The sequence below is a fragment of the Cyrtonyx montezumae genome, unplaced genomic scaffold (assembly GCF_038088225.1).
Source record: "Cyrtonyx montezumae isolate F1298 unplaced genomic scaffold, pur_monq_1.0 scaffold_1, whole genome shotgun sequence".
Lineage (NCBI taxonomy): Eukaryota > Metazoa > Chordata > Aves > Galliformes > Odontophoridae > Cyrtonyx > Cyrtonyx montezumae.
Window position 1 is genome coordinate 3,124,648 of NW_027071825.1, and position 26,653 is coordinate 3,151,300.

At 48.9% G+C, this 26,653-nt stretch overlaps 3 protein-coding genes across 3 annotated transcripts; all 3 read left to right on the forward strand.

Annotated features, from left to right (window-relative positions):
- Positions 1-247: 247 nt before the first annotated feature.
- Positions 248-8,056, forward strand: LOC136054426 (cytochrome P450 2J2-like). Its single transcript, XM_065745697.1, has 9 exons — positions 248-448; positions 1,716-1,878; positions 2,493-2,633; positions 4,145-4,305; positions 4,892-5,068; positions 5,417-5,558; positions 6,028-6,215; positions 7,141-7,279; positions 7,878-8,056. The coding sequence occupies exons 1-9, from the start codon at positions 248-250 to the stop codon at positions 8,054-8,056; spliced, it is 1,491 nt and encodes a 496-aa protein (XP_065601769.1).
- Positions 8,057-9,375: 1,319 nt separating this feature from the next.
- LOC136049615 (cytochrome P450 2J4-like) lies at positions 9,376-17,299 on the forward strand. The gene is made up of 10 exons (XM_065738014.1): positions 9,376-9,608; positions 9,814-10,009; positions 11,255-11,417; positions 11,625-11,774; positions 12,913-13,073; positions 14,286-14,462; positions 14,722-14,854; positions 15,197-15,384; positions 15,822-15,960; positions 16,731-17,299. The coding sequence occupies exons 2-10, from the start codon at positions 9,821-9,823 to the stop codon at positions 16,904-16,906; spliced, it is 1,476 nt and encodes a 491-aa protein (XP_065594086.1). The 5' UTR covers positions 9,376-9,608; positions 9,814-9,820; the 3' UTR covers positions 16,907-17,299.
- Positions 17,300-18,451: 1,152 nt separating this feature from the next.
- LOC136049633 (cytochrome P450 2J4-like) lies at positions 18,452-25,560 on the forward strand. Its single transcript, XM_065738037.1, has 9 exons — positions 18,452-18,714; positions 19,246-19,408; positions 19,616-19,765; positions 21,188-21,348; positions 22,561-22,737; positions 22,997-23,129; positions 23,466-23,653; positions 24,091-24,229; positions 25,000-25,560. Exons 1-9 carry the CDS (start codon positions 18,526-18,528, stop codon positions 25,173-25,175), a joined length of 1,476 nt encoding a protein of 491 aa, XP_065594109.1. The 5' UTR covers positions 18,452-18,525; the 3' UTR covers positions 25,176-25,560.
- Positions 25,561-26,653: the final 1,093 nt, after the last annotated feature.

The following is a 26,653-nucleotide window of genomic DNA, read 5'->3' on the forward strand; positions in this document are numbered from 1 at the left end:
TTGCTTTTGTTTGGCAAGTGTTTGAGGGGCTGTTTTTGAAGGTCCCAGTGTTTAAATTACTCAGCGAGTTGTTACTGGGCACTAGCTGTCTATGCAAAGCAGCTTGCCTGTGGCGAGTCCTGTCCCAGTGAACTATCGGCATCCTCGCTATTTTTCTTTCTAGTCTCTCCTTATTTCTGTTTCAGAAAGTTTAACACCAGCATCAAGTGCTTTCCTGGGATGAAAAACTGGGAGTTCATCAGCCAACATGGAGTTTCGCTTTTGCCCCGTCTCCCAGTTGGGAAAGCTGAACGTTTCGATGCTCTTGGTGGTTCTTGTCATGGTTCTTTTGATTATTGACTTTGTGAGAAAGAGACGTCCCAGGAATTTCCCTCCAGGGCCACAGCTATTTCCTCTTGTGGGAACCGTTGTGGATTTAAGACAACCTCTCCATCTTGAGATGCAGAAGGTAAGACCCTCATGGACATTTCTCCTAATAATAATATTGTACCTTTTCAGATTTTTGTCTCCTATCAAAGGCAAAACAAAGACAACTTCTGATTTACAAGCTGTTTAAAAACATTGTATGGTAGACAACAGTTCTTGGGTTTATCCCTTACTGACTTCTTCTGTGTCACAGAAGGAAGTAGTGATAGCTCTAGAAATGTTTCCAGAGCTTTGACTCTCACCAAAGCCAGCAACAGAGGCAGTTCATACATGTGGAGTACCCTGTCTGAGAAAGTGAGGGGTAAGGTTCTGATGTGCTGGTTGCAAGTGTCCTTTTGGTGACTGACTTTCAGTCTCTTGCTTTGATTTAAAAGACGACCACACCTCATCCGCCACAGCCATTAGCAGGGCTGTCTCCCAGTGAACAGAGACAGTATCCTCAGGTCATTGTATCAATATATTTCATTCTTACTAAAAAAAATTAATCATATTCATTTATGTGCAAGCAGTGTCAGAGCTGACCACTTGATCCCTGTCTGGTTTCACTAGCCACCATGTTAGCTCAGGGTGACTATGCATGTCCCCTCCTGCAGAGTCACACTAAGCACATTGAATTCCTTGTCAAATAAGGATCCAAGAGAGGATATGGTTGTCCACTGCCCTTATACATCAGGGAGTTAAGTGCTGAAGAGGAGAGGCTAATGCTAGCAATGTCCATGCAAGGAAAATAGCTATAAATTGGCTATAAATGCATTCAGGCTTAAAATTAGAGGAAGTTTTCTGAGCATCAGCAGTTAGAACCACTTTCTAACTGTGACAGCTGTAGCAAGAGATCTCACTACTTTAAACAAAGTTGGTGAAAGAGACTATGTGTTGTGCCTTGGTTTCAGCAGTAAGAGTCTGATCTCGGTGACCCAGGTGGAGCCTTTTCCTCCTACACTCTTTCTGTGAAGAAGAGGGAAGGAGCAGGTGCACACCAATCATAAAGTTCTTAGATTCAGGTTAAATTGGCACAGCAACCTGGTGAAAGCCACTTCATACCTGCTAATGGATATATGCAAACCATCCCTGCCACACTATAGCTCATTGATATCTCTTATGCCATCTCTAGTCTTCGTGGGATAGTTTAGGTCGGGTGGGACCCAGAAAGACTTGGGTTTGGATTTTTCTTAAGCCCAGTGCATTGCTCCAAGTGGAACTAAACTCAAAGTTAGATCTCAGATCTTGTCTAGGTTAGTTTTGAAACTCTCCATCTTCTTGCTCTCAGAAAGTGATGAACTCTCTTTCAGCTTACTGCAAGATATGGAAACATCTTCAGTGTGCAGTTCGGGAGTCTGACTTTTGTGGTAGTCAGTGGGTACCAGATGGTGAGAGAAGCTCTTGTCAACCAGGCTGAAATATTTGCAGATCGGCCACATATTCCACTTCTCCAAGAAATTTTTAGAGGCTTTGGTAAGTATGGCTTCCATGAAATTTTTCATCTACTTGCAATGATAACAATTAGAGTGAAGGAGGCTGAATTCAGCCTTCAGTAACTGTGCCAATAAAAGCTTGTGTGTAGAGGAAGACAGGAAGTGAAGTCAGCCTAACAATCTCACAGGTATATATCTGAATCTGTTTGGGATTTAGGGATAACACAGGCATCAATATGATGAGTTGACTTGGGAGAAAGACAAGAGAAAGATGCAGGCTACCCAATGCCACTTGAAGAGTGTTCCCCTTGGTTTTATCTCCCCTTTAATTTCTCTCCCTGGCTACAGATATCTCCAGAGGAGGGTTCTGGTGCTACTGCTGCAGCTCTGCCAGCAGCGTGATTGTACTCAGAGTATTTTGGCTTACACCTTTTTTTTTCCCACGCAAAGTGACAAAGTAGAAAATCTATAAAGCTAGATATTTAGCATAAGCCAATTACTGTTGAATTTTAATTCCCAGGCAAAGTTATAGTTTCTCAATGTCTGCAGTTCTCACTTGCTTCAGTTTGGGGTTTTTAAGACCAATGGCCATTTCTAAATCCTGTCACTCATATTCCATGCTGAGCTAGCTTTTGTTTGCCTGTTTTTCTACAGGTCTCATATCCTCAAATGGGCACATATGGAGGCAACAGAGAAAGTTTGTTTCAGCAACACTGAAAAGCAATGCAGTCAGTTTTGAGTCAAAAGTGCAAGAGGAGAGCCGGTACCTCGTGGAGGCGATGGAGGAAGAGAAGGGTAGGCAGTTTATGGACAGCACTGTGCCCAAAGCTTTCAGCCAGCCCCTTATCAGATGAATTCAAACCAGAATGACTCCTAATATGCAGGGCAACTCTGTAATAGCACGTATTGCTATCTTATGCTTCCAGATTGTGCTGTTTAGAATTTATTTTAGGCTGCAGGTCTGCTATTTCAATTCTTCCTTACTAATATTAAACAAATATATACTAGGTGCTAATTAAAATTGGTGTGTTTATGTGGCTAAGAAAGCCTTTTCTATAGCCTGCAAAGGCATACATGCAGCTCTCGTGATGTCAAGCACGTTTGCCCAGAGGCTCAGTTAACCTCTGCTTGTCCTTGGTTTTGCAAAGTATTTTAAAACTTGTTTAGTCAGGATTTCCTTTTGTACCGTGCACAGATGAAACATGTGCCTTGCTCTTTTATGGTCCGGCTTTTAAGAAGTGCCAGAGAGATATTAGTAAGAATAATTTGTATGTTGGTATATGGGTGATGTTGCACTTCAGCTTTAAATAGAAGCAGATGGGGTTTAGCTAATTCTATGGAGCTATATATAGTAAACAAGAAAGATCTAAATAGGAATTGTGAAATTATATATTGAACTTGCTCCATTTTAATTGCTGTTGCTCTGAACAGGCCAAATACTTCATGTTGCCAATTGATTATAGTCCTTTATAGTCCTAATCAATAAACTAATTAAGCTGCAGTTTTGGGCCTTTCTTCCCATTAGTAATGACAAATAGTGATCATGTCCATCACTCCAGTATCTGAGCACCAGCCCAGCTTAATTACTTTCTCAAAGAGTGGAGAGATGAGCATGGTGCCTTGCATCTCAACATGATTCTCCTCACTGCACCAGCACAGCTCAGGGTCGTGCTGAACTCCTTACGGATATTGCTCTCTCCTATAAGAATGTGTAGTGATCTGGGTTGTCCAAATGAGCCCTAGGAGATGGTGGCCTTTGCTTCATAGCTCTCCCGAGGAAAGCAGATGAGATGAGCCAATGTGCATCGCGTCTGTTGGCCATATGAGCTATTGCTGAATTTTCCTGCTTGAATTCATTGAAATTGCATGACCAAAGGCCAGCACAGTGACATATTTGTAATGTGATTGGTCTTAAGTTTTCTGCCCCTGGAAAAGCTTTGAAGGGACCTTCTCTTGGTGTTTAAGATGGACAGCAAATACAGTTGGAGCAAACAAACCCAATAGCCATACCTGCTCGTTTCCACTGGGAGATGGCTCAGATCCTGCTTCAGAAGCTCTGTGCTAACACCGGGGTGTGCCACAGCCTAGATGGAAGGGGAAATCCTTGGAGAAAGGATGCTGGGGCATACAGCACCCAGCTTTTAGAGGTGGTGGGGACCCCAAGACACAGGATGAAGCCTCAGCATCATCATGCGTAGGCAGTAGGTGAGGCCTTACCCCATTTTCACATCTGTTGATCTGATACAGAATGCTATATCTGAGATTTAAAAGCAAGCCTCATGGCTTTCATTTTGTTCCCTCCCCAGGGCAACAGTTTGACCCTCATTACAAAATTAATAGTGCTGTTTCGAACATTATCTGTTCCATAACTTTTGGGAACCGCTTTGACTACCATGACGGAAACTTCCAGGAATTACTGCACTCACTTGCAGAAACACTGCTGCTGATAGGAAGTTTCTGGGGCCAGGTAAAACCATTCTGCTGCTTTTGTAACTTCAGCTCCATGTAAGTGCTTGGAAATGAGATTCTAAGGTACTGAAGTAATCTGCTTTTCCCTCTAGGAAAAGAGTCATTTTATAAGAGAAATGGCCATGGGTATTCATTTACATGAGGCTGGGTTAATCCATTAAACCCATCAGGAAAGCAAGTGAGTTAAAATGATTGAGACACACGGAGAAAAAAAAGATTGTGGGATTGTAAAGTCAACCTTGTACCTGACAGAATAGAAGAGCAATGGAAAAAACCCTTTCTGAGCCAGATTATGTACTAATTTTATTGTATGGCAAGATGAATGAGAGCCTAAGTTTGTTACCAAAATAGACTGCTTTGGGGGCTGCCATAGCTTCTGTATTGCCACGCACCTTGGACCAGACAACTTGGTCCCTCCCAACCTCAACATCAGTGGAATCCTCCTCATTGACTTAACTGACCTTTGTATCAAAACTGATTTATCCTTTGAGCAAGTGGAACGAATAATTTGTACTACCACCTCAACTGTGGGGCCCTACCTTTTTCACCCCAGTAAGTGCTTTTGTGCTCTGATTTCTCACCAGCTATATAATGCTTTTCCTTTGATAATGAGATGGCTACCTGGGCCCTTCAGGAAAATCTTCAGGCACTGGGAGAAACTTCAGCGTTTTGTGAGGGGAGTGATTGCAAAACACAAGGAGAACTTGGACCAGTCAGATTTGGGAGATTACATTGACTGTTACTTAAAGGAGATAGAAAAGGTAAGAGGGAAATATTTAAGGCCACCTAAAGCTTAACCCCAAAAATTAGCCGACAACACTCATGGCAACTTTGTTAGAGGGGCTTTTTCTTCCCTTACCTCTTTCATATCAGACTTCTTAGCACCAGCAGGTGTCTGATTGCATTGTAAACACATTTTTTTTTCATTGGAAGTATTTACACTTTATTTTCTTCCATTTCTCATTCTGTCAAGCAGCATAGGAGAGCTCTTGGGGAACTTAATTATGTTTCTTTGAGAACTTGCAGGATGATGTTTGGTTTTGGATTGGATGTTTGAAACATACCCTCCCTAATAAGATCTTCTACTGTCTTTTTTTTTTTAATTGAAGTTTAAGGGTGACACCAACTCCTATTTCCATGAGGAAAACCTGCTCTGCTCCACCCTAGACCTCTTCTTGACTGGGACAGAGACAACAGCGACCGCCATCCGCTGGGCTCTGCTCTACATGGCCATGTACCCCCACATTCAGGGTAGGGCCACTGATGGGTCCTTCACTACCTGATGGGCCCAAAACCAGATAAGTAATACAGAAAGCTGAATTGTTTCCAGGCTCACCACATAGGACATGCGTATCAGAAAAGCTAAGTCACATCTTGAACCAGTGACTGAGCACCTGGTGCATGTAATAGAACTGAGTGACCAGAAGGGGTGGAGCCAGGATCCACCCCTTCCCAGACCTCATTTAAGGGTTAGAAGTGGAGGTGAGAGTATCTTGTCTCAGACTGTCTAAGGACTGTATGGGCCTTCTTGAGGTAAGCAAATTCTATTCACTTTTCCAGTACCTACTGCTATTCCACCTAAGCAGTCCATCTCTCATCTTAGTCCAAGACATTGCTGCTCTTCCTTTTTGTAACAGACATGCTTGTGGCCCACCTTTCTCACTGGGAACTTTTTTGAGCACAGATATTTTATTGTTATGTTTATTTCTGATTTCTGTAGAGAAAGTGCAGCTTGAAATTGATGCTGTGATTGGCCAGAGCCGCCAGCCTGCAATGGAGGACAAGGAGCACATGCCCTACACCAGTGCAGTGCTGAGTGAAGTGCTGCGAATGGGTAACATCGTGCCATTGGGAGTGCCCAGGATGTCCACCAGTGACACCACCCTGGCCGGCTTCCATGTGCCCAAGGTGTGCCCAGGACAAGATCCTCCCTTCACCCTGCTAGTACAGGGTCTTCACAGCCCCAAACCCAAACCTCACGTGGAGGCACCAACCTGAAGCATCTTATGAGACCTCTCAGCTATAGAGAATACAAGTAGTCCTGACAGATGCTGTAGGGCTGTTTGGATCTCACTTCCTTATGGAAGAGAGATGTAAGATTCTATTTTCTTGGTCACCATTTCCAACTTTTCAAGGTTTATATCTCAAGTTCTGTAGGAGATTACTTCCATGCGTTTTGGGAGCAGAGGTCCAAGAACTGCAGGAAAGCAAACAGTTTGGATTTGTTAATTCCACAGAGTATTAAAAAACATCTACTAAAAGTAGCCCTCCATAAATGCCAAGTAATAGTTATTGATATACATACACTATTCTGACATTATAAAAGCAAATATGGGATTTGGATAGATTGAGTCTTTTGCATGATATGATCAGTTGCTTCTTGGCAAATTAAACATTAAAAGTTCTGGGCATTTTGCTGGACATTGATTAGAACACTTTTCTTTCTTCTAATGGAAGGTAGGAAAATAAACCAGACACAGTTTTAATAAAAAGTGAAGCAGATTGATTGAAGATTACTTGGTTGATTTCAATCCCTATGGTATGACAATTCTATTGATTAAAAGTGGATTCATGTTAACATCACCAGTGACAGCAGTACAAGATACGGATCAACAGCATGGAGATAGACAGTGGCACATTCAAGTGAACAATCCTGCAGGCTTTCACCCTAATTTAACCACGTTGCTTGGAGAAAAAAGTCTTGTGCAATTAAAAAAATAAATAAAAAATAAAGTAGCTGACTTCATGTGTGTAGAAGAGAGCTAATAATAACCCAGTCTGGCAGCACATGGGCTCTTCTTCATGCGAGCTCTCGTTTCCCCCACCTTTGCAGGGTACCACGCTGATGGCCAGCCTGACTTCAATAATGTTTGACAAAAATGTGTGGGAGACTCCAGACACCTTTAATCCTGAACATTTCCTGGAGAACGGCCAGTACAGGAGGCGGGAGGCTTTCCTGCCCTTCTCTGCAGGTAGGAAGATGGATGGGGAGATGGTTTTGCTTCTCGTAGTTCTTTCTCTTTGCCCCATTGGGGTGGGGGTACTGTTCCCAGTCTGATAACAGCCCATGGTATTTCCCACGGTGAAAATCCCCTAGCAGTTAATGCTGACTGCTCTGGGCAGGAGGGAAATCAATTTGTTATTTCAGGACGAAAAATAAGGCTTTTTCCTTCTCCACAAGCTGTGTAAATGGGTTTTGTATTTTTTAAAGAGTGCCCCCCCCCCCCGCCCCCCCCTTCGCCTATTTGAATGGTTGCATCTCTCTGCTGAGCAGGGAACTTCTGGGGACGCCTTCTGCACGATGTGTGGGTGAACATTGCCACCTAACCTTGCTAGGAAGAAAAGCTCCTGCAGCCCGTACAATGCAGCACGGGTGAGAGGAGCTTGGAGGCTGTGGAGACCCAAAGCCAGTGCCTCTCATCCCCAAGCACTGTCATTCTCTGTGTCCCATGGCACCAGCAAGCCCACCTATCCCCTTGCACATCACTTCCACTCTGTAAGAATAGCAATTCAGGGCAACGTTTAAGCTCTGCTCCAGTCTGAGTGTGGGTTTCCTTGCTCCTTTTTCAGGCAAGCGTGCCTGTCCTGGTGAGAAGCTGGCCAGGACCGAACTCTTCATCTTCTTCACTGCCCTGCTGCAGAAGTTCACCTTCCAGGCACCAGCTGCCACCGTGCTGAGCTTTGCCTTCACACTCAGCCTCACGCGCTGCCCCAAGCCCTTCCAGCTCTGTGCCCTGCCTCGTTGCTGAGGGAGAGATGCAGAATGTTCCCTTTCTCAGCTGTCCCATTAGGTGCTGGGGCTCCTCACAGCCAGCAGCTCTGTGTGGTGTGTGGGCAGTGGGGACAGCATGAGGGTTGAGTTCTTCACACCGCAATGAGGGCAAGCCCTGGGACTCCTCCCTCAGCCTCCTACCCCTTTCCCTGATCGGTTTGATTAAAATACATGAATTCAAAAGCATTACTATTTCATTTCCACCCTTAGGGACTCCAGGGAAGTGTTCTGCCAGTTGTAAACCATGGGCATGTTTGCTCTTGCTGTGTCCCTTCTAATAGTGCACACATCCATCACCCAGAGACTATTTTACAATCTCTGAATCTCAGTGCTGCTGCACAGTAAATGGTGGTAGAAGCATCTTCTGCTGTAGGCTGACCCACGGGTGTCCAACCTGTCTGCTTGCCTGGGCTGTACTGAGTGGAGAGGAATTGTCATATTTTTTTTTCCTCATGGAGGAATTCAGTGACTTACTGCAGTGCAGTGGCAGATCTGTGCCACAGGGGAGAGTCCTCTGCACATCCCATGCCGGCACGCTCTTCTGACTCTCATCCTATTGCATTTTTAATTGGTGTTTCCCTGTTTGAGGCGCGTTTGTTTTGTTCCCTGATAGAGGAGACATAAAATATCAGCTGACTTATTATTATTATTATTATTTTTGCATATGGAATTTCTAAAGCCATTCTGTACCGCACTGTGACTTCAATTCTAATCTGACCTCTGGTGCATGGTACAGCTCTTTTATTTGCACTGCACGAGCAAACAAGAGCTGATCTGTTCCCTCATATCGACTTTCCCTGTCACTGTAATGAAACCTTATCTACCCACACTCCCTTCTGGGATGGAATAAATGGTTGCAATCTTACTTTAATTCATCTTCATCAAAAGTAAAATGAATGCTTTAAAGATGTCGCAATGTCTTTAAGGTAGAAAGCGTGACGGTGTTTATTTCAAGAGCAGAGCGTCCCACGTGAGCGCAGGGGAGCACTTCAGGTTCCACGATAAAGCAGTGATTGGATCTTTTCAAGTTGAAAGGATGACCGCAGCAGCATCGCTGCCCAGCAGCACTCGGGCGCCTCAGGGCAGTGCCTTCCGCCGGATAAACCCATCGGCCACAGCTGACGTCCCCACCACAACAGAAGCAGCCCGCACCGCCCAGCGCGTCACGAGTGGGGTCTGCGGCCGCGCGGCGCCACGGGAACACGGCGCTTGTGGCCCAGCAGCGAAGAGAGGAGAAGCGAAGAGGGAAGGGAAGGGAAGGGAAAAGAGAAGGGAGGGGAGGGGAAGGGAAGGGAAGGGCCGGCAGCGGGGCTGGTGTCAGCGCCGGGGCGGGACGCGCTCGTCCCTACGCAGCGCTCAGCGCCGTCTGCACCCTGCCAGCACCGCCCCGCGGCAGCGGACCCTCGCCCCGTGAGTCAGAGGCTTTGCGGGAGCTCCGTGCAGCCTTATCTCGCGTCCCTTGTGGCCCGGCTCTGCGTGGTGGGGCTCGGGCAGGAGCCGGCACCGGCACCGGCACCGGCACCGGCACGGTGAGGGAGCTGCGGGAGCTGCGGGGCTTTGGGATGGCAGCCGTGGGAGATGGGGGCACGACGGGGAGGGAGCTGCGGGTGCGCTGCGTGGTGGGTTGTGTTGCACGAGGTGACATGGGAGATGTGGCTGAGCGTGAGGAAGCAGCAGCCCAAAGGCAGCCCCGAGGCCAGGCCAGCCCGAGCCCCTCTGTGTGTGTGCCCACAGCTGCACCATGCTGCGCTTCCTCTGGGACAGCATCTCCCTCCAGATGCTCTTCGTCTTCCTCTTCGTCTTCCTGCTCGTCTCTGACTATATGAAGAAGAGAAAGCCGAAGGACTTCCCTCCTCGTCCTTTTTCCTTCCCATTCGTGGGAAATTTGCAGTTTATGTTTTCGAAAGACCCCGTGGCCACAGCACAGAAGGTAAGGTGATTTTTAGTATGCGGAGTGGGACCTATGCAACCCAAACACATTCAAAGCCTATCAAGAGTGGGTTCTCCATGGATGAGCAGAAGTTTGGCCAGGGTTCAGCAGCCAACATGGATGATGTTTGCCTTTGCATACAGAGCCTCATCCTTTGGACAAAGGGCATAGCACAATTCCACAATTCCGATTGCAGCTGTAGGTGGGTCTGAGGGGATGGGCAGCTGGGAAGGGAGTTAAGCAACAGCCGAAAATCCTTGCTCAGCTGAGTCTTGCAGAGCCTGGAGAATGCAGCCTGGAGGGTTTTACACAAACTCCAGAACACTGATAGAAGAAATGAGGAAACAGATTGCACACAGTTGATCCAATAGGTGTGCAATTACTCTTACTTATGTAGAGAGGAAAAGGACCTGGGGGTGTTGGTTGATGCTCGGCTCAACATGAGCTGGCAGTGTGCCCAGGTGGCCAAGAAGGCCAACAGCATCCTGGCCTGTATTAGAAATAGTGTAGCCAGCAGGAGCAGGGAGGTGATCATCCCCCTGTACTCAGCTCTGGTGCGGCCGCACCTCGAGTACTGTGTTCAGTTTTGGGCCCCTCACTACAAGAAGGACATTGAGGCCCTGGAGCGTGTTCAGAGAAGGGCAACAAAACTGGTGAGGGGTCTGGAGCACAAGTCTTATGAGGAGCGGCTGAGGGAGCTGGGATTGTTCAGTCTGGAGAAGAGGAGGCTCAGAGGAGACCTTATTGCACTCTCCCACTTCCTGAAGGGGGGTTGTGGTGAGGAGGGGGTGGGCCTCTTCTCCCTGATAAATAACGACAGGACGAGAGGGAATGGCCACAAGATGCGCCGGGGAAGATTTAGATTAGACCTGAGGAAGCATTTCTTTTCTGAAAGAGTGGTCAGGCACTGGAATGGCCTGCCTAGGGAGGTGGTCGAGGCACCATCCCTAGCGCTGTTCAAGAAGCGTTTAGATGAGGTGCTAAAGGATTTAATTTAGTAGTTGGGTAGAGATAGTGATAGGAGGATGGTTGGACTAGATGATCTTATAGGTCCTTTCCAACCTTATGAACTTATGAACTTATGAACTTATGAACTCTGCTGCCTCTCCCAGGCTCAGTGTGCCCTTTATCCACTGCACCTATTCTGGTCCCTCCCTGTGAATGCAGGGTAGCAGTGCTTTCCCTCTCCCAGCAGAAAACGTCAATGCAAATCAATCCATTTTTATTTATTTAACTCAACCCCAGGTTATTAAAAAATATGGAGACATCTTCAGCACACAAGTAGGCAGCATGTCATTTGTGATCGTAAATGGGCTGCAGCTTATCAAGGAAGTGCTTGTGACCCAGGGAGAGAACTTCCTGGACCGACCACAATTTCCTGTGAATACAGAACTCTTCAACAAATTTGGTGAGTTGTCAATGGAGACATGGACCTGAAACACATGGTCAAAGTGTTGACCAATGAAACGTGCAAGAAGGCAATGCCGTGGCTTTGAATTCCCACTGAGCAGAGTCACCAGTGTGGATGAGCCTCCTTTATCAAGGCAGATATCGTACAGTTTCTTTTAATTACTGAGGATATCTGCCTTTGCTCACTGTGCAATGCGTCTGCCAGGGCTGATCTCCTCCAATGGACACCTGTGGAAGCAGCAGAGAAGGTTCACCTTGACCACCCTGCGAAACTTTGGCCTGGGGAAGAGGAGCCTGGAGGAGCGGATCCAGGAGGAGTGCCGATTCCTCACGGATGCGTTCAGGGATGAGCAGGGTGAGGACCACTTCCCTCAGAAGTTGTACTGTTGGTAGAATCCAGCTTGGGCCAATTCAATTATCCCCTTGCTAATGCCTGATGAAAAATCATAGAACTATGGAATAATGGAGATTGGATAACATCTTTAATACCATCTAGTCCGCCATAACCCAATCCTAGTATTCCCACAAACCATGTCCTTCAGGGCCATATCTCCACATTTTGTGAATGCCTCCATGGATGGTGACTGTACCACATCTGTGGGCATCCTTATCCAATGTCTGACCAGTTATCCTAAAAATCTTCCTTGTACCTAAACTCAACGTCCTGTGGAGCAACTTTAGGCCATTACCTTTGGTCCTGTCAGTGTTACCTGAGAGAACGGACACCCACCTCTCTGCAGCCTCATTTTAGGGACTCATAGAGAGCACTAATTTCTCCTCTGAAACTCCTGTTTTCCAGACTGTGCAATCTCTGTTCCCTCTGCAGCTGGCCACCAGAGATGTGTTCCAGAACCTTCACAGCTCTGTTGTCCTGCTCTGGACACCTTGCCGGCCTCCATGTCTTTCTTGAAGAGAGGGGCCCAGAGCTCAACTTAGCTCTCCACGTGCAGCCTCACCAGTGCCAAGCTCAGTGGGAAGATCACCACCCTACTCCTGCTCAGTATACTATTTCTGACACAAGACAGGATGCCCTTTGCTTTCTTGGCCATGTGTGCACACTCCTGGCTCACCTACAGCCAGCTGCCAACTATCACACCAACATCCCCTTTCACTTCATCTCACAATCAATGCTTATAACCTGACAGCATCCCAGATTCCTTCTACAAGTGTTTTTCCCTCAGATTAGCTGATAGGATGCAGCTCAGTAACACTCAAAACAGTACTGTTACCCCCCCTTTCTCCTGCTGCTGAATTTGAGACCTCTAGAAAATTCCACAGAGCTCTCAGCACCAATGTTCCCAATTAATTCCAATGGTGTTCACTCTTCGGCAAGAATTTCAAATCTTCCTTTTCAGTGTAAACAACCATCTCCATGAAGGTGCCCACCAAGGACCATTAATTTCTCTTGTCGAATATATTCCCTCTGATGATGAATTTCTCCCTCTTTTCTGAGGAGATGGGAAGAGATTTGATTGTTTCCTTTCTTTCTACAGGGAATGCTTTCAACCCTCACCTTAAAATCAACAATGCTGTTTCAAACATCATCTGCTCCGTCACTTTTGGCAATCGCTTTGAATACCACGATGAGGACTTCCAGAACTTGCTGCGGCTGATGAATGAGACTGTTATCCTCCAAGGGAAGATAATGAGCCAGGTACAGCCCTCCTGCCCCCAGCACAGACAGTGTGCAGATTTGCAAGGCCATCGTTTCTTTTCTGGCAAAAGCTTGAGTGCCTTCTTAGACGCAGAAAATATCCCAAGTTTCAAAGGGACTCACAAAGGCCATCAGGTCCAGTACCTGGTTCCACACAGGAACTCTGAAAATCCAAACCCCGTGTCTGAGGGCATTGCCCAAACATTCCTTGATCTCAGTTACATCGACGCTGTGCCCACTGACCTGGGGGGCTGTTCCATGCCCACTTTTACCTCTCAGCCAGACTGACCTCCCCTGTCCCAGCTCCATGCTGGTCCCTTGGATCCTCTTTCTGTCACCAGAGAGCAGAGTTCAGTTTTGCCCCTCCGCTCCTGCGATGTGGTACAGGCCACCATGAGGAGCTGGGGGCCACCATGAAGCCTCCTGTCAGTCTTCGTCATGGTGAACAAGCCAAGGGATCTCAGCACTGCTCATATGTTTGGCCTTTAAAACCAACTTTGTTGTGCTTATTAGGATGCTCTCTGACCATTTTATATCCTAATATCCTGCAGTACCTGCAACAGCAGACACAGTGCTCAAGGTGAGGCCATTCCCAAGTGTGGGGGTCTGGCCAAGCCCAGGAGATCTTTCCCTTTGCCCTGGGACCATGTGATTCTTCCTTGATGCTTCCTGAATGTGTGTCCCCTCTCCATCCCTGTGTGAGCCCTTGTGAATACTGCTTGATCACAATGCCAGGCTATCCATCCCTGGCTGGTTTACACAGATTTACACAGAGTTGTAGGGGTTGGAAGGGACCTGCAGAGATCATTGTGTCCAACCCCCGAGTGCCTTTGGAAGCAACTGATTCCATAAAACGGTTTGGTCAGGTTCCCTAAGAGAGGTTGTGGAAGGAGCAGCACTAAGGTACAAGGGACATTTTTGCCATTCCTCATTCAGTTAAACAGGACAGATCAGCAGGTAATTTATGTGCAACATTCTCATTGCTCACTTTCCCCCCACTGAGTGCCAAGCTGCCTGATGTAACTCTGAGGAACGTGGAAGTTGCTCTCACAGTGGAGGTACCAATCCTTTCTCATGCTCCTCTGGAGATAAGTTCATTCCATCTACTCTAGCAATATAGCATTGAGGCTTTGCAGGCTTTTCCTGTTTTGAAAACAGAAGGGGTTGTTTCAGCCCTTTCTGGAATTTACTCCTCTCTCTTTCTTTCCAAAGCTCTACACGTTTTTTCCCTCCATAATAAAATACTTCCCCGGATCTCACCAAACAGTTCTGAAAAATAGCAGCCTCATGAAAAGGTTTGTGTTTGAGAAGATCAGCAAACATAAGGAAGACCTGAACCCCTCAGAGAGCCGGGACTTCATCGACAGCTACCTGCAGGAGATGGCCAAGGTCAGCAGTGCGGAGCAAACCCTTCCACGGTGGGGATTAGAGATCAGGAGGGCTGGGAAACAAATCAGATTCCTACCTGAGCTGCCGGTGTGTTCATTTGTGAGCTCAGGATGGACGTTGGGTTTGGGGCAGAGCATCCACTGGAGGGATGGAAATGCAGAGGGACATTGGCTTCTAGGAAAACCCATTGGGCAGGACTGTGTCAGATTTGGAGGACATTCTTTCTGTTCATGTGGCACTAACACTCCATTTTTTGAAGCCCAAAGGCAGTGATTTCAGTGAGGAAAACCTGGTGGCATGCACCCTCGACCTGTTTTTTGCTGGGACTGAGACCACCTCCACCACTATCCGCTGGGGCTTGCTGTTTATGGCCATATATCCAGAAATTCAAGGTACAAACAGCAACATAGCTGTCCATTTTCCTACTGTCCATTTTCCTACTGTAGCCTTTGTAGCTCGGTGAGAATCTCTCTTTGTTGAAAGGAAAAAGTGGAAATATTCTGCTTTGGAAATATTCAGGCATGCTGGCTGTCCATCAAAGTCAACGGGGGCTCTGCACAGGGTCCATTTATAGCTGGAGTGACGAACACACAGAGTGATGCCACAAGTCTCATGGTTGTACATGATTGACCTGGGAAAGTCCATGGAGGACCTTCAGAGTAAACACAATGAGGTATCCCAAGAAGATCTATGGCTTTTCTGCACCACAGCTGATCCCTGCTCCTTCCTAACAGCCCGTGTGCAAGCTGAGATCGATGCGGTCATCGGGCAGTCACGGCAGCCGGCCCTGGAGGACAGGAACAGCATGCCCTACACCAACGCCGTCATCCACGAAGTGCAGAGGAAAAGCAACATCATCCCTTTCAATGTGCCGAGACAGGCAGTGAAGGACACAGTCCTGGCTGGTTTTCGTGTGCCCAAGGTAACGTCACTTCTGCTCTGTATGGTGTGAGCAGGAGATTCCCATTTCCCCATTGCTGCAAGGGCAGAGCTGCAGCTTCCCTACCCTTACAGAGGTCCCTCCCATGGATCATGTGGTTTTGCTGTCCCTACACTGCTGTCCAGCACACTGCGTTCTCCATGCTCAGGATGAATGCAGTGGGATGCGGCATCCGTGCGTATCATGAAGGGATGGAGCCCTCAGCGTGTGGATTTTTCATGGATGAACTTTAACCAAATTAATGTTCACGAGAGGAAAGTGGATATATAAGCATCTCACATGTAACTAGTAGAGATGTAGGAAAACGTTTGTCAGATTTGACAAGGGATGCTGTTGAAGGGAAACATATCACAGGGTAGAAACACTCCTGCAGTTGGCAGTGTCAGAGTGAACACAAAGTCATTTTCTTCTTGTCTCAGGGCACTATTATGTTGGCAAATCTGTCCTCTGTGATGTTTGACAAGAAGGAGTGGGAAACCCCTCACAGCTTTAACCCAGAGCATTTCCTGAAGGACGGTCAGTTCTGGAAGAGGGAGGCTTTTATGGCATTCTCTATAGGTAAGATCTGCTGCAGTTTGATGCTTCTGTGCTGACACAGTGGGATGGGACTGCCAGCTGCACAGTGGAGACCCTGAGCAAAGCAGTGATGGAAGCAGCAGGCACTGCCTTTATCCATTGGCTGCACTGTGGGCGGTGCTGCTTGCCCACTGCCTGCACTGGTGAAGAGCAACCCCTTCCCTGCAATGAGCCATGGAAACCACCTCACAGCACCACCACCCCCAGCTCTTAGCCCTTTCTTCATGAGCACATGAGACTACAGAAATGCCAGAGTCCCCAGGAATACATTCAGCAAGGTGAGAGCAGTGCTGTTTGCTCCCAGTCCCACACGGCTGAGATCAGCGTGCTTTGCCACCACCACCACAGGGTGCCCTGTCCTGGCCAGCAGCTTTCCTGGAGAGAGTGCTTTTAGCATCTCCAGCTTCCTGCCCAAGCACTGCATGCTTTCTCTGGTGCTCTGGCTCCATTCCATTGTGCCCAGATGAGCACACAGAGACTGCACATGAAGCACTGCTCATCCCTGCAGGGTAGGATATAATGTGTATGTACATGTTTACACATATGTGCCCTCACTCAGTTATCTGGGGGCAGAACACTCTACAGCTCCTTGGGGAGCTCAGTAGTGGGAGGCAGTACTGGCACTGGAAACATACAGCGGGCAAGGGGATGTGGGCAGAGTGATGTTCCCACAGGAGTTGTGTGCTGAGGCTTTTCCAGCAGGGGAAGCAGCTGGGCAGGCAGCAGTGCTGAATGTGTGGCTGTCTCTGCAGGGAAGCGTGCCTGCCTGGGTGAGCAGCTGGCCCGTGCTGAGCTCTTCCTCTTCTTCACGGCTCTGCTCCAGAAATTCACCTTCCAGCCCCCCCCGGACACCATCCTCGACCTCAAATTCCAGCTGGGAGCCACCTTGGCCCCACAGCCCTACAAGATCTGTGCAGTGCCTCGGTAGGGAGCTGCAGTCACTGGTCTCTGAGAACTCAGCTCTGGCAGAGGTGCACAGACTGAGCTCTCACCAGCTGCCATGGTCACAACCACCCCACAATTTTTGTTTCTTTCAAAGCAATTGTAAAATCATTTCTTTCTACAAAAAAATCTTGCATCCTGTATAGACTGTGAAAGATAGTACAGGAGGGGCTGGGGCACTTTTTAAGCTTAGAGCACAGCACTGTCAGTGAATGAGGAGCCTAGAGTTTCTTAACTCTCTTAACTTTCTTAATTTCATGCTGCATGGCTGTACATCGCAGCTATGAATCAATACTTGCAGAGGGAGTTCCAGCCCTCATCTTAACTTTCTACATCTGCTGTACAAGTAGTAATTGGTGTCTACTTCCATCTTTGGAAAACCGTTGTCTCCTGAACATTAATAAATCCTGACTGAAACCTTTTTGATGTAAAGTGTTTTACGAAATGATGACCAGCACTGCAATACCAGCATTTGGGGGAGCAGGTGGTGGGGTGCAGAGCCTCGTGGAGCTGCACGTCTCCAGCTCTCTGTTGGCAGGGAGGTGCTCACAGTAACCACAAGGGCAGCAGCACAGGCAGCAGTGGGGAAGCTGAGCTGGCTCTGCAGAGCTGCCCAGGATGAAATGCAGGGGCCTTGGGCACGTACCAAGGCTGATGTGGATACACGCTGCCTTCTCTGCACTTCTGTTCACTTTGTGCACGTCTGACCTCTGTTCAACTGGAATTTCCCTGTAACTTTATTGCTTCCTTATTTACCCATGCTGCCTCCTGGGAGATAGTAAATGCTTGCAATCTTCTTTTCATCTGTATTTATTGTATAAAAGGGCAGAAGTGATGAAGACGTGTACTGCAAGAGCAGAGTATCCCATGTGAGTGCAGGGGAGCACTCGAGATTCCGCGATAAAGCAGTGCTCAGACATTTTCCAAGTTAAAGAGAAGGCCGCAGCAGCTTCTGTTATTGCGCTTCCGCATCTGTGCGGCCACAGCTGACGTCCCCACCACAACAGAAGCAGCCCGCACCGCCCAGCGCGTCACGAGTGGGGTCTGCGGCCGCGCGGCGCCACGGGAACACGGCGCTTGTGGCCCAGCAGCGAAGAGAGGAGAAGGGAAGAGGGAAGGGAAGGGAAAAGAGAAGGGAGGGGAGGGGAAGGGAAGGGCCGGCAGCGGGGCTGGTGTCAGCGCCGGGGCGGGACGCGCTCGTCCCTACGCAGCGCTCAGCGCCGTCTGCACCCTGCCAGCACCGCCCCGCGGCAGCGGACCCTCGCCCCGTGAGTCAGAGGCTTTGCGGGAGCTCCGTGCAGCCTTATCTCGCGTCCCTTGTGGCCCGGCTCTGCGTGGTGGGGCTCGGGCAGGAGCCGGCACCGGCACCGGCACCGGCACCGGCACCGGCACGGTGAGGGAGCTGCGGGAGCTGCGGGGCTTTGGGATGGCAGCCGTGGGAGATGGGGGCACGACGGGGAGGGAGCTGCGGGTGCGCTGCGTGGTGGGTTGTGTTGCACGAGGTGACATGGGAGATGTGGCTGAGCGTGAGGAAGCAGCAGCCCAAAGGCAGCCCCGAGGCCAGGCCAGCCCGAGCCCCTCTGTGTGTGTGCCCACAGCTGCACCATGCTGCGCTTCCTCTGGGACAGCATCTCCCTCCAGATGCTCTTCATCTTCCTCTTCGTCTTCCTGCTCGTCTCTGACTATATGAAGAAGAGAAAGCCAAAGGACTTCCCTCCTCGTCCTTTTTCCTTCCCATTCGTGGGAAATTTGCAGTTTATGTTTTCAAAAGACCCCGTGGCCACAACACAGAAGGTAAGGTGATTTTTAGTATGCAGAGTGGGGCCTATGCAACCCAATCACATTCAAAGCCTATCAAGAGTGGGTTCTCCATGGATGAGCAGAAGTTTGGCCAGGGTTCAGCAGCCAACATGGATGATGTTTGCCTTTCTATAGAGAGCCTTCCTTTGGGCAAAGGGCATAGCACAATTCCATGGCTTCGATTGCAGCTGTAGGTGGGTCTGAGGGGATGGGCAGCTGGGAAGGGAGTTAAACAACAGCTGAAAATCCTTGCTCAGCTGAGTCTTGCAGAGCCAGGAGAATGCAGCCTGGAGGGTTTTACACGAACTCCAGAACACTGATAGAAGAAATGAGGAAACAGATTGCACACAGTTGATCCAATAGGTGTGCAATTACTCTGCTGCCTCACCCAGGCTCAGTGTGCCCTCTTTCCACTGCACGTCTTCTGGTCCCTGCCTGTGAATGCAGGGTAGCAGTGCTTTCCCTCTCCCAGCAGAAAAAGTCAATTCAAATCAATCCCATATTATTTCTTTAACTCATCCCCAGGTTATTAAAAAATATGGAGACATCTTCAGCACACAAGTAGGCAGCATGTCGTTTGTGATCGTAAATGGGCTGCAACTGATCAAGGAAGTGCTCGTGACCCAGGGAGAGAACTTCCTGGACCGGCCACAATTTCCTGTGAATACAGAACTCTTCAACAAATTTGGTGAGTTGTCAATGGAGACATGGACTTGAAACACACGGTCAAAGTGTTGACCAATGGAACGTGCAAGAAGGCAATGCCGTGGCTTTGAATTCCCACTGAGCAGAGTCACCAGAGTTGATAAGCCTCCTTTATCAAGGCAGATATCGTACAGTTTCTTTTAATTACTGAGGATATCTGCCTTTGCTCACTGTGCAATGCGTCTGCCAGGGCTGATCTCCTCCAATGGACACCTGTGGAAGCAGCAGAGAAGGTTCACCTTGACCACCCTGCGAAACTTTGGCCTGGGGAAGAGGAGCCTGGAGGAGCGGATCCAGGAGGAGTGCCGATTCCTCACGGATGCGTTCAGGGATGAGCAGGGTGAGGACCACTTCCCTCAGAAGTTGTACTGTTGGTAGAATCCAGCTTGGGCCAATTCAATTATCCCCTTGCTAATGCCTGATGAAAAATCATAGAACTATGGAATAATGGAGATTGGATAACATCTTTAATGCCATCTAGTCTGCCATAACCCAATCCTAGTATTCCCACAAACCATGTCCATCAGGGCCATATCTCCACATTTTGTGAATGCCTCCATGGACGGTGACTGTACCACATCTGTGGGCATCCTTATCCAATGTCTGACCAGTTATCCTAAAACTTCTTCCTTGTACCTAACCTCAATATCCTGTGGAGCAACTTTAGGCCATTACCTTTTGTCCTGTCACTGTTACCTGAGAGAACGGACACCCACCTCTCTGCAGCCTCATTTTAGGGACTCAGAGAGAGCACTAATTTCTCCTCTGAAACTCCTGTTTTCCAGACTGTGCAATCTCTGTTCCCTCTGCAGCTGGCCACCAGAGATGTGTTCCAGAACCTTCACAGCTCTGTTGTCCTGCTCTGGACACCTTGCCGGCCTCCATGTCTTTCTTGAAGAGTTCATAAGTTCATAAGTTCATAAGTTCATAAGGTTGGAAAGGACCTATAAGATCATCTAGTCCAACCATCCTCCTATCACTATCTCTACCCAACTACTAAATTAAGTCCTTTAGCACCACATCTAAACGCTTCTTGAACAGCGCTAGGGATGGTGCCTCAACCACCTCCCTAGGCAGGCCATTCCAGTGCCTGACCACTCTTTCAGAAAAGAAATGCTTCCTGAGGTCTAATCTAAATCTTCCCTGGCGCAACTTGTGGCCATTCCCTCTCGTCCTGAAAGAGAGGGGCCCAGAGCTCAACTTAGCTCTCCACGTGCAGCCTCACCAGTGCCAAGCTCAGTGGGAAGATCACCACCCTACTCCTGCTCAGTATACTATTTCTGACACAAGACAGGATGTCCTTTGCTTTCTTGGCCATGTGGGCACACTCCTGGCTCATCTTCAGCCAGCTGCCAACTATCACACCAACATCCCCTTTCACTTCATCTCACAATCAATGCTTGTAACCTGACAGCATCCAGGATTCCTTCTACAAGTGTTTTTCCCTCAGATTAGCTGATAGGATGCAGCTCAATAACACTCAAAACAGTACTGTTACCCCCCCTTTCTCCTACTGCTGAATTTGAGACCTCTAGAAAATTCCACAGAGCTGTCAGCACCAATGTTCCCAATTAATTCCAATGGTGTTCACTCTCCTGCAAGAATTTCAAATCTTCCTTTTCAGTGTAAACAACCATCTCCATGAAGGTGCCCACCAAGGACCACTAATTTCTCTTGTTGAATATATTCCCTCTGATGATGAATTTCTCCCTCTTTTTAGAGGAGATGGGAAGAGAATTGATTGTTTCCTTTCTTTCTACAGGGAATCCTTTCAACCCTCACCTTAAAATCAACAATGCTGTTTCAAACATCATCTGCTCCGTCACTTTTGGCAATCGCTTTGAATACCACGATGAGGACTTCCAGAACTTGCTGCAGCTGATGAATGAGACTGTTATCCTCCAAGGGAAGATAATGAGCCAGGTACAGCCCTCCTGCCCCCACCACAGATAGTGTGCAGATTTTCAAGGCCATTGTTTCTTTTCTGGCAAAAGCTTGAGTGCTTTCTTAGACGCAGAAAATATCCCAAGTTTCGAAGGGACTCACAAAGGCCATCAGGTCCAGTACCTGGTTCCACATAGGAACTCTGAAAATCCAAACCCTGTGTCTGAGGGCATTGCCCAAACACTCCTTGATTTCGGTTACATCGACGCTGTGCCCACTGACCTGGGGGGCTGTTCCATGCCCACCTTTACCTCTCAGCCAGACTGACCTCCCCTGTCCCAGCTCCATGCTGGTCCCTTGGATCCTCTTTCTGTCACCAGAGAGCAGAGTTCAGTTTTGCCCCTCCGCTCCTGCGATGTGGTACAGGCCACCATGAGGAGCTGGGGGCCACCATGAAGCCTCCTGTCAGTCTTTGTCATGGTGAACAAGCCAAGGGATCTCAGCACTGCTCATATGTTTGGCCTTTAAAACCAACTTTGTTGTGCTTATTAGGATGCTCTCTGACCATTTTATATCCTAATATCCTGCAGTACCTGCAACAGCAGACACAGTGCTCAAGGTGAGGCCATTCCCAAGTGTGGGGGTCTGGCCAAGCCCAGGAGATCTTTCCCTTTGCCCTGGGACCATGTGATTCTTCCTTGATGCTTCCTGAATGTGTGTCCCCTCTCCATCCCTGTGTGAGCCCTTGTGAATACTGCTTGATCACAATGCCAGGCTATCCATCCCTGGCTGGTTTACACAGATTTACACAGAGTTGTAGGGGTTGGAAGGGACCTGCAGAGATCATTGTGTCCAACCCCCGAGTGCCTTTGGAAGCAACTGATTCCATAAAACGGTTTGGTCAGGTTCCCTAAGAGAGGTTGTGGAAGGAGCAGCACTAAGGTACAAGGGACATTTTTGCCATTCCTCATTCAGTTAAACAGGACAGATCAGCAGGTAATTTATGTGCAACATTCTCATTGCTCACTTTCCCCCCACTGAGTGCCAAGCTGCCTGATGTAACTCTGAGGAACGTAGAAGTTGATCTCACAGTGGAGGTACCAATCCTTTCTCATGCTCCTCTGGAGATAAGTTCATTCCATCTACTCTAGCAATATAGCATTGAGGCTTTGCAGGCTTTTCCTGTTTTGAAAACAGAAGGGGTTGTTTCAGCCCTTTCTGGAATTTACTCCTCTCTCTTTCTTTCCAAAGCTCTACACGTTTTTTCCCTCCATAATAAAATACTTCCCCGGATCTCACCAAACAGTTCTGAAAAATAGCAGCCTCATGAAAAGGTTTGTGTTTGAGAAGATCAGCAAACATAAGGAAGACCTGAACCCCTCAGAGAGCCGGGACTTCATCGACAGCTACCTGCATGAGATGGCCAAGGTCAGCAGTGTGGAGCAAACCCTTCTGCGGTGGGGATTAGAGATCAGGAGGGCTGGGAAACAAATCAGATTCCTACCTGAGCTGCTGGTGTGTTCATTTGTGAGCTCAGGATGGACATTGGGTTTGGGGCAGAGCATCCATTGGAGGGATGGAAATGCAGAGGGACATTGGCTTCTAGGAAAACCCATGGGGCAGGACTGTGTCAGATTTGGAGGACATTCTTTCTGTTCATGTGGCACTAACACTTCATTTTTTGAAGCCCAAAGGCAGTGATTTCTGCGAGGAAAACCTGGTGGCATGCACCCTCGACCTGTTTTTTGCTGGGACTGAGACCACCTCCACCACTCTCCGCTGGGCCCTGCTGTTTATGGCAATATATCCAGAAATTCAAGGTATATGCAGCAACATGGCTGTCCATTTTCCTACTGTCCATTTTCCTACTGTAGCCTTTGTAGCTCGGTGAGAATCTCTCTTTGTTGAAAGGAAGGAAAAAGTGGAAATATTCTGCTTTGGAAATATTCAGGCCTGCTGGCCGTCCATCAAAGTCAACGGGGGCTCTGCACAGGGTCCATTTATAGCTGGAGTGACGAACACACAGAGTGATGCCACAAGTCTCATGGTTGACCTGGGAAAGTCCCTGGGGGACCATCAGAGTAAACACCATGAGGTATCCCAAGAAGATCTATGGCTTTTCTGCACCACAGCTGATCCCTGCTCCTTCCTAACAGCCCGTGTGCAAGCTGAGATCGATGCGGTCATCGGGCAGTCACGGCAGCCGGCCCTGGAGGACAGGAACAGCATGCCCTACACCAACGCCGTCATCCACGAAGTGCAGAGGAAAAGCAACATCATCCCTTTCAATGTGCCGAGACAGGCAGTGAAGGACACAGTCCTGGCTGGTTTTCGTGTGCCCAAGGTAACGTCACTTCTGCTCTGTATGGTGTGAGCAGGAGATTCCCATTTCCCCATTGCTGCAAGGGCAGAGCTGCAGCTTCCCTACCCTTACAGAGGTCCCTCCCATGGATCATGTGGTTTTGCTGTCCCTACACTGCTGTCCAGCACACTGCGTTCTCCATGCTCAGGATGAATGCAGTGGGATGCGGCATCCGTGCGTATCATGAAGGGATGGAGCCCTCAGCGTGTGGATTTTTCATGGATGAACTTTAACCAAATTAATGTTCACGAGAGGAAAGTGGATATATAAGCATCTCACATGTAACTAGTAGAGATGTAGGAAAACGTTTGTCAGATTTGACAAGGGATGCTGTTGAAGGGAAACATATCACAGGGTAGAAACACTCCTGCAGTTGGCAGTGTCAGAGTGAACACAAAGTCATTTTCTTCTTGTCTCAGGGCACTATTATGTTGGCAAATCTGTCCTCTGTGATGTTTGACAAGAAGGAGTGGGAAACCCCTCACAGCTTTAACCCAGAGCATTTCCTGAAGGACGGTCAGTTCTGGAAGAGGGAGGCTTTTATGGCATTCTCTATAGGTAAGATCTGCTGCAGTTTGATGCTTCTGTGCTGACACAGTGGGATGGGACTGCCAGCTGCACAGTGGAGACCCTGAGCAAAGCAGTGATGGAAGCAGCAGGCACTGCCTTTATCCATTGGCTGCACTGTGGGCGGTGCTGCTTGCCCACTGCCTGCACTGGTGAAGAGCAACCCCTTCCCTGCAATGAGCCATGGAAACCACCTCACAGCACCACCACCCCCAGCTCTTAGCCCTTTCTTCATGAGCACATGAGACTACAGAAATGCCAGAGTCCCCAGAAATACATTCAGCAAGGTGAGAGCAGTGCTGTTTGCTCCCAGTCCCACACGGCTGAGATCAGCGTGCTTTGCCACCACCACCACAGGGTGCCCTGTCCTGGCCAGCAGCTTTCCTGGAGAGAGTGCTTTTAGCATCTCCAGCTTCCTGCCCAAGCACTGCATGCTTTCTCTGGTGCTCTGGCTCCATTCCATTGTGCCCAGATGAGCACACAGAGACTGCACATGAAGCACTGCTCATCCCTGCAGGGTAGGATATAATGTGTATGTACATGTTTACACATATGTGCCCTCACTCAGTTATCTGGGGGCAGAACACTCTACAGCTCCTTGGGGAGCTCAGTAGTGGGAGGCAGTACTGGCACTGGAAACATACAGCGGGCAAGGGGATGTGGGCAGAGTGATGTTCCCACAGGAGTTGTGTGCTGAGGCTTTTCCAGCAGGGGAAGCAGCTGGGCAGGCAGCAGTGCTGAATGTGTGGCTGTCTCTGCAGGGAAGCGTGCCTGCCTGGGTGAGCAGCTGGCCCGTGCTGAGCTCTTCCTCTTCTTCACGGCTCTGCTCCAGAAATTCACCTTCCAGCCCCCCCCGGACACCATCCTCGACCTCAAATTCCAGCTGGGAGCCACCTTGGCCCCACAGCCCTACAAGATCTGTGCAGTGCCTCGGTAGGGAGCTGCAGTCACTGGTCTCTGAGAACTCAGCTCTGGCAGAGGTGCACAGACTGAGCTCTCACCAGCTGCCATGGTCACAACCACCCCACAATTTTTGTTTCTTTCAAAGCAATTGTAAAATCATTTCTTTCTACAAAAAAATCTTGCATCCTGTATAGACTGTGAAAGATAGTACAGGAGGGGCTGGGGCACTTTTTAAGCTTAGAGCACAGCACTGTCAGTGAATGAGGAGCCTAGAGTTTCTTAACTCTCTTAACTTTCTTAATTTCATGCTGCATGGCTGTACATCGCAGCTATGAATCAATACTTGCAGAGGGAGTTCCAGCCCTCATCTTAACTTTCTACATCTGCTGTACAAGTAGTAATTGGTGTCTACTTCCATCTTTGGAAAACCGTTGTCTCCTGAACATTAATAAATCCTGACTGAAACCTTTTTGATGTAAAGTGTTTTACGAAATGATGACCAGCACTGCAATACCAGCATTTGGGGGAGCAGGTGGTGGGGTGCAGAGCCTCGTGGAGCTGCACGTCTCCAGCTCTCTGTTGGCAGGGAGGTGCTCACAGTAACCACAAGGGCAGCAGCACAGGCAGCAGTGGGGAAGCTGAGCTGGCTCTGCAGAGCTGCCCAGGATGAAATGCAGGGGCCTTGGGCACGTACCAAGGCTGATGTGGATACACGCTGCCTTCTCTGCACTTCTGTTCACTTTGTGCACGTCTGACCTCTGTTCAACTGGAATTTCCCTGTAACTTTATTGCTTCCTTATTTACCCATGCTGCCTCCTGGGAGATAGTAAATGCTTGCAATCTTCTTTTCATCTGTATTTATTGTATAAAAGGGCAGAAGTGATGAAGACGTGTACTGCAAGAGCAGAGTATCCCATGTGAGTGCAGGGGAGCACTCGAGATTCCGCGATAAAGCAGTGCTCAGACATTTTCCAAGTTAAAGAGAAGGCCGCAGCAGCTTCTGTTATTGCGCTTCCGCATCTGTGCGGCCACAGCTGACGTCTCCACCACAACAGAAGCAGCCCGCACCGCCCAGCGCGTCACGAGTGGGGTCTGCGGCCGCGCGGCGCCACGGGAACACGGCGCTTGTGGCCCAGCAGCGAAGAGAGGAGAAGGGAAGAGGGAAGGGAAGGGAAAAGAGAAGGGAGGGGAGGGGAAGGGAAGGGCCGGCAGCGGGGCTGGTGTCAGCGCCGGGGCGGGACGCGCTCGTCCCTACGCAGCGCTCAGCGCCGTCTGCACCCTGCCAGCACCGCCCCGCGGCAGCGGACCCTCGCCCCGTGAGTCAGAGGCTTTGCGGGAGCTCCGTGCAGCCTTATCTCGCGTCCCTTGTGGCCCGGCTCTGCGTGGTGGGGCTCGGGCAGGAGCCGGCACCGGCACCGGCACCGGCACCGGCACCGGCACGGTGAGGGAGCTGCGGGAGCTGCGGGGCTTTGGGATGGCAGCCGTGGGAGATGGGGGCACGACGGGGAGGGA

Excerpts from the sequence above, each read along its gene's own strand:
- LOC136054426 (XM_065745697.1), top strand. The coding sequence starts at position 248 with ATGGAGTTTCGCTTTTGCCCCGTCTCCCAGTTGGGAAAGCTGAACGTT. Across the intron at positions 449-1,715 it reads TCCATCTTGAGATGCAGAAG|CTTACTGCAAGATATGGAAA; the intron begins GTAAGACCCTCA and ends ACTCTCTTTCAG. Across the intron at positions 7,280-7,877 it reads TTTCCTGCCCTTCTCTGCAG|GCAAGCGTGCCTGTCCTGGT; the intron begins GTAGGAAGATGG and ends CTCCTTTTTCAG.
- LOC136049615 (XM_065738014.1), top strand. The coding sequence starts at position 9,821 with ATGCTGCGCTTCCTCTGGGACAGCATCTCCCTCCAGATGCTCTTCGTC. Across the intron at positions 11,775-12,912 it reads TGCGTTCAGGGATGAGCAGG|GGAATGCTTTCAACCCTCAC; the intron begins GTGAGGACCACT and ends TTCTTTCTACAG. Across the intron at positions 14,463-14,721 it reads ACCTGCAGGAGATGGCCAAG|CCCAAAGGCAGTGATTTCAG; the intron begins GTCAGCAGTGCG and ends CATTTTTTGAAG.
- LOC136049633 (XM_065738037.1), top strand. The coding sequence starts at position 18,526 with ATGCTGCGCTTCCTCTGGGACAGCATCTCCCTCCAGATGCTCTTCATC. Across the intron at positions 18,715-19,245 it reads CCGTGGCCACAACACAGAAG|GTTATTAAAAAATATGGAGA; the intron begins GTAAGGTGATTT and ends ACTCATCCCCAG. Across the intron at positions 23,654-24,090 it reads CTGGTTTTCGTGTGCCCAAG|GGCACTATTATGTTGGCAAA; the intron begins GTAACGTCACTT and ends TTCTTGTCTCAG.